The following is a 13,867-nucleotide window of genomic DNA, read 5'->3' on the forward strand; positions in this document are numbered from 1 at the left end:
TACATATTAAACTGCAGATGGACTTTAGTGTGAAATTGTCACTGAAATGTGAGTGTTGATTTTTCTTTCAGAAAAATGTGAAACAAACAAAAAGCTTGGAAACGTTTGTATTTAACAAATCACCTAAAAGAACTTAACACAGGAGGGAATGATCTATCTCTCTTTCTCTCACTCTCTCTCTCTCATACACACACACGCGCGCGCGTGCATACATGATGATGTCATTTGAAGGGGAGTTTGGGAGTCTCTCTGGACAGGACCAACACTTCCATTGAATGGCCCCTCTTTCCAATGGGACAGCCGCCATGTAGCTTAGAAAGGACACGCTGTTGTTTTTGGCGACCGAGTTTCAATTTTAGCCGCCTAAACACGGAAGGTAGAGGACCATCCAAAAGAAGCCCCTGGAAGATAACAGAAAGAATGGACGAAGCGAAAAGTGGCCGTCGTCGCAGGGACTGAGCCTTCCTTAGAGGGCGGCTCCATGTCCCCGTCGTCCCCGTGCCAGATGCCTGCGAAGACGGCTGCAGTGTCTGGAGCTCCACCCGTCCCGCCGAGGAGGCTCTGTGGTCGGGACGGAGGCACGGGCAGGACGCGGCGGCCCGGGGCTGGAGGAGCGGAAAGGCGGGTAAAGTGTGTCCTGGTGGGGGACGGAGCTGTGGGCAAAACCAGCCTGGTGGTCAGCTATACCACCAACGGTTATCCTACAGAATATGTCCCCACTGCTTTTGACAACTTCTCGGGTAAGATGATAGTTCTCTGTCTACTTTGAACTAACTAATGCTACTGTAGTAGCATAGTTGTTTCTAAGAACATAACGACGAAACGCCAGTCAAATACAAATAAATATAAGCCATTCAAAACTCATTCACTGACGTAGTATTCTATTCAGTCACTCGGTGTCAGTAATGTCACTGCAATGTTCGGTGAGACACAATTACTAGACTTACAACAATAATATGTAAAATATGTAACAAACAGCAAGATGAAACTCAAATCTGAACCCTCGTTGTCACTTCCTGTCCACCACCTACTCTGCTCCTCTATGGAACACATTTATTGCAACACACACAAGCACAAGTCTGATTTATGTCTTTAAACTCTTACTATGTTGTATGTTGTACTATGGTAATATGGGTGTAAGGTGACTGTCGGGGTGTTATTTCATGTCTAAATGGCTTTAATGTTAAAAAAGAAAACCATAAACAGGTTTTCTACACGCTAACAATGAAAATATTTCATTTAAAAATAAGGAATCCTAGTTTGTGGAAATTCACATACCAGTGTGGGGTCTGGAACCAATTAACCTCAATAAACACAGGATTAGTGGATAGTATATTGTAGCATCGCCGGTAGCCCTTCCTGCTTACCAGCATGCTTTGCCAGACTGTTTTGTAAATAGCTGCTAAAGTTACGTGTTTGCAGTTAACAAAGTTGTTTATTATTCTCCGCTAGTAGTGGTAGTTGTCTCGTCTATTTATTAACCTGCTGCATGTTAAGTTGCTGTGTGATAATTTGAGTTTTCTTTCTTTAGTGACACTGTGAGTCAGACTGTTATGTTGAGTAATGACCTTCTGTGATTTACGATGGGTTGACAGGCTCATTGTGAGTTCCCTTGTAGTTCCCGAATAAAGAGCTACCTCTTCCTCACTGACTGGGGAGCCCTACAATATAACATAAATTAAATAGTAAACAAATAATTAACTGCAGTGCACAAAGCACTTTGTGAAAATACAGTTACCAATTTAAAGCATCCTCTTTTGGGATTATTTTAGACATTTAGCATGTCTGTGTATATTTTATTATTTTAAGTTCACTTTGGTGGTTTAAGAACGGATTAAAATGAGTATTTATGAGTATTTTAATTTTGCATGGGTTTAGCAGTGTTTATACTTGCATGCATTTTGCCTCTTCATTGTCCTGCAATTTGCTATGGCAATACGTGTCATTTATGTTTTTAGTTTTCTGATTATGTATAAATTATGCACTTGGCATGCAGTTTGTGACCGAAAATGTTACGCATTGGCATGAAATGACTCTCGACAAGTGGAAACGTGGCTTTAGGATTGAATGTTGAGCAATAAAATGCATAAAGAGGAAACGGAAGCAAGAAAAATAAATTTATTGAAAACTGCATTTAAACTTGTTTATTAGCTGGCTTTACTGTCATTTTTGTCTGTCAGACATTCACACTGTTGTGACCTCCTGATCAAAGGCAATAAGGCTCTCTCTCTTTTTGATTCTTTCCTGACAAGCTGCTTACAAACCATTAGTGCAGATTGTTTTTAGATGTTTTTTCAGTGTGTGTGTTTGCGTGTGTTTTTAGCGGTGGTATCAGTGGACGGGCAGCCAGTCAAACTTCAGCTCTGTGACACAGCTGGGCAGGTAGGCAAACTCAAAACACACACACACACACGTTCTACAATACTTCCTGTAGCTTTGATTGTAATGTCTCTGAGAGGAAATCACATATCTGTCTTTGCTTTGTTTTCTGAGCTCATTCAAGTAATTCAACATACTACAGATGTCTTAGATGTTCTCATATCAGTTTAAAATTTAAGATTTGGGGCTTTACTCAGGAAACAAGATGATGATGATGATGTGTGTGCTTTTTGCCAGGAAGTAATTCTCCGGACTCACATTTGCAGCTGTTTTCCCGACTTCAAGTATCAAATAGCATACTAGCGAGCCAAGTATTCACTGTGATTAGCTCAAAGAGGAGTTGCGCTAATAGTCATTACCCTCACTTATCAGTGGTATCGAATGTGTGGACTGAATAGACACAGAGGACAAAGACAATGAATGTCAATAAATAGATTAGCAATTGACCACTCCCCTTTTTAAAATCCCAGAGGTTGTGCTCATCTCCTCTTCCTGTCCTTGTCAAAACACTCCAACAAAGAACTTCCCCACTCCCACATCTCATTGATGCTGTCTGGGTGTCTCCCCAGGATGAGTTTGACAGGCTGCGTCCGCTCTGTTACACCAGCGCTGACGTCTTCCTGCTGTGCTTCAGTGTGGTCAGTCCTGTCTCCTTCCAGAATGTCCCGGAGAAGTGGGTTGCGGAGATACGGAGGCACGCCCCCTTCGCACCACTAGTCCTTGTTGGGACTCAGTGCGATCTCAGAGAAGATGTCAAGGTCTGAACAACTTTATTCATTTGACACCAGTTATTGGACTTATTAGTTGATGTGTTGGGGTTAGAAATATAGGAATATTTTCTTGGTGGACTATGAGGGAAATTAATGAGCAATTAAGTGATTTCCCACCACATTTTCTATACCGCTTGTCTTCATTATGGTCACAGGTGAGCTGGAGCCTACCACAGGTCACTATTGACAATTTAGAGCCGACAATTAGCCTAACCATTTGGGATGCGGGAAGAAGCCGGAGTATCTGTAGAGGAGTCAGTGAGAACATGCAAACTCAACACAAAAATGTCCAGTGATTCAAATCCTCTTTCCCCTGACTGTGAGCATGAACTGATGAAGATTGCTCAGATGAGAGGCGAAACGTCTTCTCGGACAACCTGAACAATCCAATCGATTCAATTCACCTGGATGATCGAGAATCGTGACAGGCATCTGTTATAAGAGATGATATGACAAGTGTGTTGTCCACTCTACAGATTCTAATAGACCTGGCTAAGTACAGGGAGAGGCCAGTGGACCCAGCGGATGCCAGGGACTGTGCGGCTGAGATTGGCGCTGTGGCATACGTGGAGTGCTCGTCCTTAACACAGAAGAACCTGAAAGAAGTGTTCGACACGGCCATACTAGCCAGCCTGCAGAACCTCAGCTCCCAGAAGCACTTGAGAGGGAAACAGAAGCGTAGAGCAAAGAAAAGGCAGACGCCTGACAAAATGAAGAGTTTATCCAAGTCGTGGTGGAAAAGGTACTGCTGTGTGACATAAAGGATGGACTTTGGGTCCTCTGACACTTTGTCTGCGACCTGGCCTGGTCTAAAAGAGAGGGATGTTGGGTAGAACTTCTTCTTGTTTGAAACCAAAGATGTATTTGTCTTACAGCACATTTACCACATAACTCCAATCAAAACAAGAACAAGAAGCAAAGAAGCTAGAAGACTGATATTTTCACTAGGAAGTGAAACATGTTGAATCTATGTTGGAAGAGTGTGAGCTGACAGGACTTAATCTTCTCTTTCTGTTGTTTTACTTGAGGTTTCATTCAGTCCAAAGAGAGGTTGGGCAAGAAAGCCTCATTTCCACCAGGCAGTATAGTTCAGTTCAGTACGGTACACATTTTTCTGCATTTCAATTGGAACGTTTCCCAAAATCCCGTCCAGCTTTCTCTGGGATACTGGTTGCGCTGGTACTGGTAACTACAATGAGATGGAATAGGGTGGAGCTCGATACTATGCTGTCCACTAATTGGACAGGACTATCAAATTACAGTGGAATTGGAATGGATTACGTTACCAAGAGAGGAATTAGCACCATTTGTGTTTTCATATATTGTGAAAAAACAAGACTATTTTTCCCATAGACAAACAATATGAACAAAAACTTGATTTACTCACAGAAAAAATGTAAAATTGTTATAAATGACGAATGGATGGAATTTATTGTTGATACTAACTTCCTGTACATCCTGGTGAGATCAAATTTAAGTGTTTCTCGTGTTCTTTATGAAATTGCTGGCAATTTTATTTGGCCCTATGGCAAGTGATTTAGCAGTCACACGCAATAAAAAATCCACAGACAGCAAGCCAGTAATAGTTTACATACCATGTAAGTACCCAGCACAGCTATTACCATCCCACTTTGAATTGAAATATTAATTACTTGGGATTTGCTTTGTCCAAATCAAGAGAGTGCATGATATGCTGTTTGCTCATTGGAGGCAAAGTTAGCAGATACTGTATCTGCTAACAAATATTTTGACGCTATTTGGGTGTCACATATCCACCGGCACAATGTTGCAATCATGTGATCTGTACTCCATTTAAGTTTAGACTCAGAAGTAGATGAGGAGACGGCGATAATCCATCACCCATTTAATTTGGAGAAAATGTGTGTTCGCCACAAGACTATTTTTGACTTTTTTTTTTTTTTTTTTACACAAGTCAACCAGAAGATCAATACACAAGGTGCGGACGTAGCAGAGGCAGACGTACATGTGTATCTAACACCACTGCAGTAGTCCCTTCACTTGTTCATGTAGTCACCTGTGAGATGAATCAGTCTTATTGTGTATGAGGAAACAATATCTGCACCCTCATCTGCACACAATGACGTCTAGTCAAGATAACAGCAAAGCTCCTGCTTGTTGGCGTGCACTATGACCCTGATTTCCATCCATTTTGCTGTTTGACTTTTTGCTTATCGCAAGATCAACATGATTTTTCAGTCGCCGGGTGCTGATTGTTGAGGCTTCGGGCACACGCAAATGAGGAATTCAGTCAAGTATAAGGGCTGAATTGGACACAAGTATTGGGTTATTACCACTGTACCACTCATATTAAACTTAAGTCTAACCTTAACACATCAACAGCGGTGCTCAGTTCCAACACCGTACTGTACATCTCCAACGTCTTCTCCACACCCACACTAGCACTCACTGGAGGTGCACCCACAGACATCAGAACTCCAAACATGGACACAAAACACATGCAGGCTAAAAGTAGAGTAAAATTTCATGGTATGCTCTCAATGGGACATGCCAGACAATTGAAGTTTTTTACACAATACAGTAATTACTTTCCCTGGTAACTAATTACATTTATGAAGGAATAATTATAAAACATTTTTGGGAAACAACCTGCCCAACACTGGTCACACCAACTACAGGAATTGAAAACAGAGTTAAGAGGTGGTTTTTGGTTGCCCTTTTGGCAACAGATTAGTGCCTTCCCCAAACTCAGTGAATAATGAAGATGTGTGTGTCTATACTTTAATCATCTCCATGTTTTGTAAATTTGCAGGACCAAAAAAAAGGAAACACAAAGTGAGCCACACCCTTTTCTGTACATTGTTGTTACAAAGTCAGAGCAAAACCCTCATGAATTGTATCTTTTCTGCAAGGTCTTTGACACTGAATTGGCCTTTGTGTCAACATCAGAGGGTGTGGGCGACCCTGACACTGCCTAACTGCATCATCAACATGTTTTTTTAACACATTTTCTAGTATTCATCACAACCTCAGGGTTGTAGTTGTATTCTTGAAAAGGTCATTGCATTTCCAGAAAAGGCAGTTATCCCATGACTCGTGTCAATGTCAGGATAGATGAGGATACAAAAAGATGCTACAGTAATTATTCTGTAATTCTCCTCTTTCTTTTTTACATAGATGGTTGTGTTATTTTGCACTCATTATAATGAAGAGTGCAAGAGGACACAAATCAGCCTTACTTGCTCCATTAACATGCTGAGGTTAGCTTAAACATGTTTTTTAATTTTCTTTCTGCTGTGCCTGAGCCTCACACTTTGAAAGGAGTACTGTACTTGTTTAAATCCATTGTTACAAACCCAAGATTTACTCAGTCACACTTGTATATCAGCAATAACAAAAGGCACCCTATTATGGTGTCTTTTTTCACACTAATCCACCAGCTTGGCCACACGATATAGATCAATATTTTTATGTGTTTGTCTGCCTGTAAAGCTGTGTTGGTGATGGAGCTTCTTTTTTTTTTCTAGCCATACAAATGTTCCAGCTGCCAGTGATTGAATGGATCCACTGTGTCCATTCTGATAGCAAGTGCATTGTTTGTTAGCAGGGAAAGTATTCACAAAGAGGCCTGTCTTGCAGTTTGTGTTGTCTCCCGCAGCCTAATGGTGTATGAAAAAGTAGGCCAAAGGTCACACAGACCCTCGTGTTCGTTGACATTTGAGTTAGTCAGTTTGTGTTTATGGTTTCCCGATATAGTTACTACCATGAAAACAAATATATTGCATCTTCTTTATAAGCTTATTTATCAGCCGTTTAATTCATGCAGATCCATATATTGTATGTGTGTTTCAATTGTCCCTGCATTCATTTTAAATGAACTCGAATCAAAGATGATTTTTTGTACAAAGGTTTTATACTTTGAGAAATAAACCACATTTGCTATAATACATTCTTTGTTTACAGTGATAGGCGTGGCAGTGTGTGTGTGCTTAAATTTATCACCAGGATGCGTGTCTGCGTCATGCGAGACCACACTCTGCAGGATTTATAACTAAGAGGCCTCTGTACTTCTTCACACCGGAGAAGGCTCTTCATCATCAGGATTTACAGTAATGACTTGCAGCAGAAAATATGAATGTACTTGCAAAGTGTTATTTGGCGATAAAAGGCGTTATTTGATATGGTAATATGAGCCATAGAACAAACACAGCATAAATTGTTATTCACTGTTCAGTTGTGCTAGTTTATAAAGGTTCTCAGTTGCCAACGTGTGATGGAAGAACTTTTGAGAGGCACTGGTCGAGATAAAATATTACAGTTACATTTTTACAGTTATGTACGATATTGGCTTTTTTGCCGAAAATTTATACACCGATATTGTCCAATTCTGAATTTCCGATACCGATATGTGTAACATGACATATCTGCTGTGGTGGAATGAATGTGTTGTGTTGTATACAGCATTTTTCAAATATCGATTTCATGATTGGGAAAAAATCTGATACTGATATCAACAATATCACATTTTTATGCTGATATCTGTCCGATAATAATCAGTACGGCTAATTATCAGACATCATTATCAGACAAATGATTGCACAACAAACCAATAACCACGTTTATTTGTACTTCTGAAGGTTACTCACTTTTTTTGTCTCTCATAAGGTTATGCTTTTTTCCTACAGCATTTTACAAGAAACTGATATGCAAATTAGACGATGACATCATGTAGCGACTTCTAGGACAGCTATAAGATACTTTTGTCACTGAAAAGTTGGCAACAGTACGACAAAGTGGAATTACTTCTACGAGTCAAGACAACAACATATCAGGAGAATATCGACTGGGGTGAGTCATATCCATCGAATATTCTGATATTATGTATTTAGTAACTAGAATGGAGGATGACGATATAATGGGTGTTTCCATTAAATGATATATCTGGGTGGTGTACAGTGACTCGAATGGTGAAAATAATCTAATGACTTCTTCCTTAGACCATACTCCACCCCGCTAGAAAGTTTTGTGTGTTTTTTAATATTTTGCGTAATACTGCGTCCTATAGGTGTACTACTATTTAGTTTTTTAAGACCTTAGACATAGCACTACTACATTAAAACAACAGTGAGTTAGGTAACATTTAAGTTTGGCTTAGTGATAACCAAGCACAACAACAACATCATGCTCAGCCGATGCGTATCAAGCAAGATCGCTAAAATGGGAGCCATGTTTTGGGGGGGTGCAAACACAAATACACACACAACCACAGAATGTCAGCCAACCCCCAAACAGCTCGAGTAAACACACTGACTGCTGCCAGCAAGGGCCCTCATCAAGTTATGCAAGAGCTTTATTTTGAAGAATGTCATGTGACACTTGCTGAGTCGCTTGTCTCTGTTCCTGCTTGGATGTAGTGTGGCAACGTGCTCCGAATGAATTCTGTCTGGGAAACCAAGCTGGCTCTGCTTTGTAGATAAGATGTTCAGCTGGAACTTTCCACCCTGTGTCTTCTTAGCGGGATAGTTATGCATACTTGGAAATGTTATACAAATAACAAAGTTACAAATTATTTTTCATAATCAACTACAATACAGCACAATGTACAGTGAAGAAAATAAGTATTTGAACACCCTGCTATTTTGCTATTTCTCCCACTTAGAAATCATGGAGGGGTCTGAAATTTTCATCGTAGGTGCATGTCCACTGTGAGAGAGATAAACTAAAAAGAAAAATCCAGAAATCACAATGCATGATTTTTTAACAATTTATTTGTGTGATACAGCTGCAAATAAGTATTTGAACACCTGTGTATCATCTAGAATTCTGACCCTGAAAGACCTGTTAGTCTGCCCATTAGAAGTCCACCTGCACTCCATGTATCATCCTGAATCAGATGCACCTGTTTGAGGTCGTTAGCTGCATAAAGACACCTGTCCACCCCATACAATCAGTAAGACTTTAACTTGTAACATGGCGAAGACCAAAGAGCTGTCCAAAGACACCAGAGACAAAATTGTACACCTCCACAAGGCTGGAAAGGGCTACGGAGCAATTACCAAGCAGCTTGGTGAAAAAAGGTCCACTGTTGGAGCTATCATTAGAAAATGGAAGAAGCTAAACATGACGGTCAATCTCAATCGGAGTGGAGCCCCATGCAAGATATCACCTCGTGGGGTCTCAATGATTCTAAGAAAGGTGAGGAATCAGCCCAGAACTACACGACAGGACTTGGTCAATGACCTGAAAAGAGCTGGGACCACCGTTTCCAAGGTTACTGTAGGTAATACACTAAGACGTCATGATGTGAAATCATGCATGGCACGAAAGGTTCCCCTGCTTAAACCAGCACATGTCAAGGCCCGTCTTAAGTTTGCATATGACCATTTGGATGATACAGAGGAGTCATGGGAGAAAGTTTTATGGTCAGATGAGACCAAAATAGAACTTTTTGGTCATAATTCCAATAAGCGTGTTTGGAGGAAGAAGAATGAAGAGTACAATCCGAAGAACACCATCCCTACTGTGAAGCATGGGGGTGGTAGCATCATGCTTTGGGGGTGTTTTTCTGCACATGGGACAGGACGAGTGCACTGCATTAAAGAGAGGATGACTGGGGCCGTGTATTGTGAGATTTTGGGGAACAACCTCCTTCCCTCTGTCAGAGCATTGAAGATGGGTCGTGGCTGGGTCTTCCAACACGACAACGACCCGAAGCACACAGCCAGGAAAACCAAGGAGTGGCTCCGTAAGAAGCATATCAAGGTTCTAGCATGGCCCAGCCAGTCTCCAGACCTGAACCCAATCGAAAATCTTTGGAGGGAGCTCAAACTCCGTGTTTCTCAGCGACAGCCCAGAAACCTGACTGATCTAGAGAAGATCTGTGTGGAGGAGTGGGCCAAGATCCCTCCTGCAGTGTGTGCAAACCTGGTGAAAAACTACAGGAAACGTTTGACCTCTGTAATAGCAAACAAAGGCTACTGTACCAAATATTAACATTCATTTTCTCAGGTGTTCAAATACTTATTAGCAGCTGTATCACACAAATAAATTGTTAAAAAATCATGCATTGTGATTTCTGGATTTTTCTTTTTAGTTTATCTCTCTCACAGTGGACATGCACCTACGATGAAAATTTCAGACCCCTCCATGATTTCTAAGTGGGAGAAATAGCAAAATAGCAGGGTGTTCAAATACTTATTTTCTTCACTGTAGTAGAATACAGTCTATTGTTAAAAAGGCATTTTGAAGCATTTTTTGCATAAAAATGGCTAAATGAAGTACAATGCACACATAAGGCATTCATAGGACACATTCAAAAACACTGGTATGATATGTAGTACTCTACACTGGCCACTAGGTGTCTGTAATTAAGTAGTTCAGTCAAGCACACAAGCACGAGACTTGATCGGCGGGCTTTAGACTTTATTGCATGTTTGAATTATCTCACAAAGTGCATAATAATCCCTGATAAAAACAAAGGGCTACCCACCACTACCCGCTACCCGCCACTCACTTCCCCGAGGGAGCACATTTATAGCAGCATACACTAGCATGAGTCTTATTTGTGTCTTAAATGGCTGATTTACTCTCCTATATTGGGTAATATCAGTGCAAAGGTTGCAATAGGGTTGTTGTTAAAAAAAAACATATTTAGAAAATCGGAAACAGGTTAGCTGTGGACAAACACAGCTAATTTGTATTAAAGCTACAGACACAAAAAACAGCATCAACTAAAAGCACCTTTAAACTGTCTAAATTCCAGCATCAGTCATACCTACATTAAGTAGACTATTGTGGAGAGACTCGATGAAAAATAGTTATTTTGGACTCCAAACTGGGGGGAATGTGTTTTACCCAAATAGTTAAAAACAATGGAGTTGTTGTTTTGAATTGTTGCCTCAATAAGAAACAGATGCACAGACTGTCATACAGAAAACTGTGTGTGTTTGTCGCCTGTGTGTAGAATGAAAACATGAAATGTTGATGTATATACTGTCCTGTATATATCGAGGAAGTGAAAGTATTTCTTCCCAAATATTTTCCCCTTATCAGTGTTCCCTCCCTATGGTCTTCAAACTCCTCCCTTTCTACAAACCATCACATCGATATCTTGTTCACTGTCACCTTCTGACTGGGTGGGTTTTGCTTATTTGTGTGATCTCATTTGTGTTTTGCATGTGTCTTCAAATTTCACACAGCATGTCATGTGACATTTACTCAGTTGGAGAAACATTGTGACGTCTCTTCCAACACATCCCCCCCACTATGTGGATGACTAAAGACAGCTGACCGCTGTGTTTACATAAGCACGTATAAGTGCAGCACATACTGTAACACTAGAGACAGTGTCAGAGTGGAGATCCACTTCATTGACCACATGCAGAAAAAAAAGAGTGCAAGAACAATTTACCTAAACATACCAGTTCAACGACCCAGTTCAGAATTATCTGTCATAGATGATAGAAATTCACAAGCAAAAAGACAGAACTGGACATGGGTCTCCTGAATTCTACCAGTGAACCACCAATGTCTCAGGAGAACCCCAAAAGAAAGCTCAACATATGGAATGGGAATAAAAACTGTCTTTTGCGGAGGAATACTTGCTTTAGAGGTTTTTCTGGAATTATTAAATCTGTCAACAAAAAACAACAGAAGGTTTGGAGGCTCAATGAGCTGATGTCTCGTTGGTTAAGTTTAGTTTGAATATGAAAAAAACACAAGTCAAACTTCCCGCCAAGTTATACAATTCAGACTTTTTGGAGAAATATGGTTCTAAAGCACAAACGTTTACTCACCATTCATTCATTTCATTTCCACCTCTTTCAGTTCCACTGAGGGACCACTAAGCCGTTCCCGGGCCAGCTGTGGACATGATCTCTTCAGGGTGTCCTAGGTCTTTCCCTGAGCCCCTCAGCTGTGCATGCTTGGAACACCTCACTAGGGAGGGGTGCAGGTGGCTCCTGGACTAGATGCCTGATTACTGTAAGTCAACTGGCGTGAAGGTCAGTGGCTCTACTCAGAGCTCCTCCGAGATGAGTTCTCACCCAGTCGAACCTACGAAGTAAACTCATCTCATCAACTTATCTTGCTCTACCTCATGACATGACCCTAAGCTTGTGACTAGGTGAGAGTAGCAATGTGGACTGGTAAATTGAGAGCTTTCCTTCTGGCTCAGCTCTCTCTTCAAGACCTCACTCCCAACCTGAAGTATGCAATCCACCCTTTTTTTCTCGCTGAGAACCATGGCCTCAGATTTGGCAGTGGTGAGTCATGTGTGTTGAGCAGCAGTTGAGGGCGGGTGCCTGGGCAACCTTGTCTTCATCAGCCAAACCTGGTTCTTGTCACCCCTTGGTGAGGAAGGAGCCTCAGCTCACTCAACATTGATTGAGAAGTTTCAATTAGACCTAGTCAGACTCTACGAGAGGGGCTTGAGCTTGTTCTACTCTTGCTGTCACAGAGAGGGGGTGACATGGAATGGTTCTTGACTGGCGTTTGTCCATATGCACAATGGAAGCTGAGAGTATGCTGTCTTTTTGTGGTCCATCAGTGGGATGCATGAATGTATCCTCACTGGTGCCTTCATAGTTCTACATGGAGACTTCACCGCCCCTGGTGGCAATGGCAGCCACCTTGATCTATATCCGTGTGGTGAGTTTACTGGCCTCTGTGGTAACCACAATTTGTACATAGTAAACACACCGGGTTCGGCCATAAGGATGTCCATAAGTGCCAACCTTTGGCTACGTATCATGTTTGCTATCGTGTTTTGGATTGATAGATGAAGACGTAGCGCAAGTTATAAAATGATCACCGCCACCTGATGATGAGTTTGATTAGATGGATGAGGATGATTGGCACTGAGACTGGCAGACCCAAACATATACAGAGGGTGTGCTGGGAACATTTGGCGGAGTCTCCCATTCATCGAGTCTTCAACTTACAGAGCTTTGCCTGCACGCTGAGGATATTGAGTCAGGATTGGTCATATTCTGTGCCCCCAGTGTTGAGGCAGAGCTGAGGTCACAAGGTGGCTGGTGCCAGTCATGGCGGCAATCCTCAAACTCAATGTTAGACACTAGAGTTTAGAGGGGCCTTCAAACTGAAGACGTATACTAAGTATGGATGACTTGTGGACTCCTGAAGCAGCTGACAAGTATCAGCAGACTGAGTGGCTTTGGTCAAAGCAAAAACTCAAGGGAGACAAGGGAGCAGGATTTAGCTACCCCTTTGTCCTGTTCAGTCAGTCTGGTTTTTGTGGATTTAGTCCTTTATTCATTTGTTTTCCTGTTCATTGTTTATTGCTGTCTTGTCATGCTGGCAGCTTAGTTGCTGTGACAATATCTCAGCCTATAGGGACTTAATGCAACTTAATACAATTATTGAATACAGATGAGCAGCCAGAAAAGAAGAAAGCTTTAGTAAACAGGATATGTGATGTTTTGATGAAAACACATTTTGAGCAAGCAGAGAGAAGAAGAGAATAGTGTTAGTGTGTCTTTCCTCCTCGGGTCTATATCTGATTGGATCCGCCTTTCTTCATGTGTGCTCAGAGGAGAAGATAAAAGTTCAGCGAATGGACGCAGCTGTGGTAAGAGGAAAAAAAAGAGCAGAAATGACGCCACGCAGCTGACCTCAAATGAAACACATTTGTGTGAAAAGAGTAGTCGGCAGTGTTTTGACAGCAATTTTATGGCAGAGTTTCTTTTCAGAATAGTATTTTATTATATTTAACAATATTA

At 41.3% G+C, this 13,867-nt stretch overlaps 1 protein-coding gene across 1 annotated transcript; it reads left to right on the forward strand.

Annotated features, from left to right (window-relative positions):
• The first annotated feature begins 211 nt into the window (after positions 1-211).
• rhoua (ras homolog family member Ua) lies at positions 212-5,587 on the forward strand. Its single transcript, XM_058088785.2, has 4 exons — positions 212-740; positions 2,324-2,382; positions 2,949-3,137; positions 3,626-5,587. Exons 1-4 carry the CDS (start codon positions 482-484, stop codon positions 3,908-3,910), a joined length of 792 nt encoding a protein of 263 aa, XP_057944768.1. The 5' UTR covers positions 212-481; the 3' UTR covers positions 3,911-5,587.
• The last annotated feature ends 8,280 nt before the right edge of the window (positions 5,588-13,867 follow it).

Source organism: Doryrhamphus excisus, linkage group LG13 (assembly GCF_037039965.1).
Source record: "Doryrhamphus excisus strain RoL-2023G ecotype Guam linkage group LG13, RoL_Dexc_Guam_v1.1, whole genome shotgun sequence".
Classification (NCBI taxonomy): domain Eukaryota; kingdom Metazoa; phylum Chordata; class Actinopteri; order Syngnathiformes; family Syngnathidae; genus Doryrhamphus; species Doryrhamphus excisus.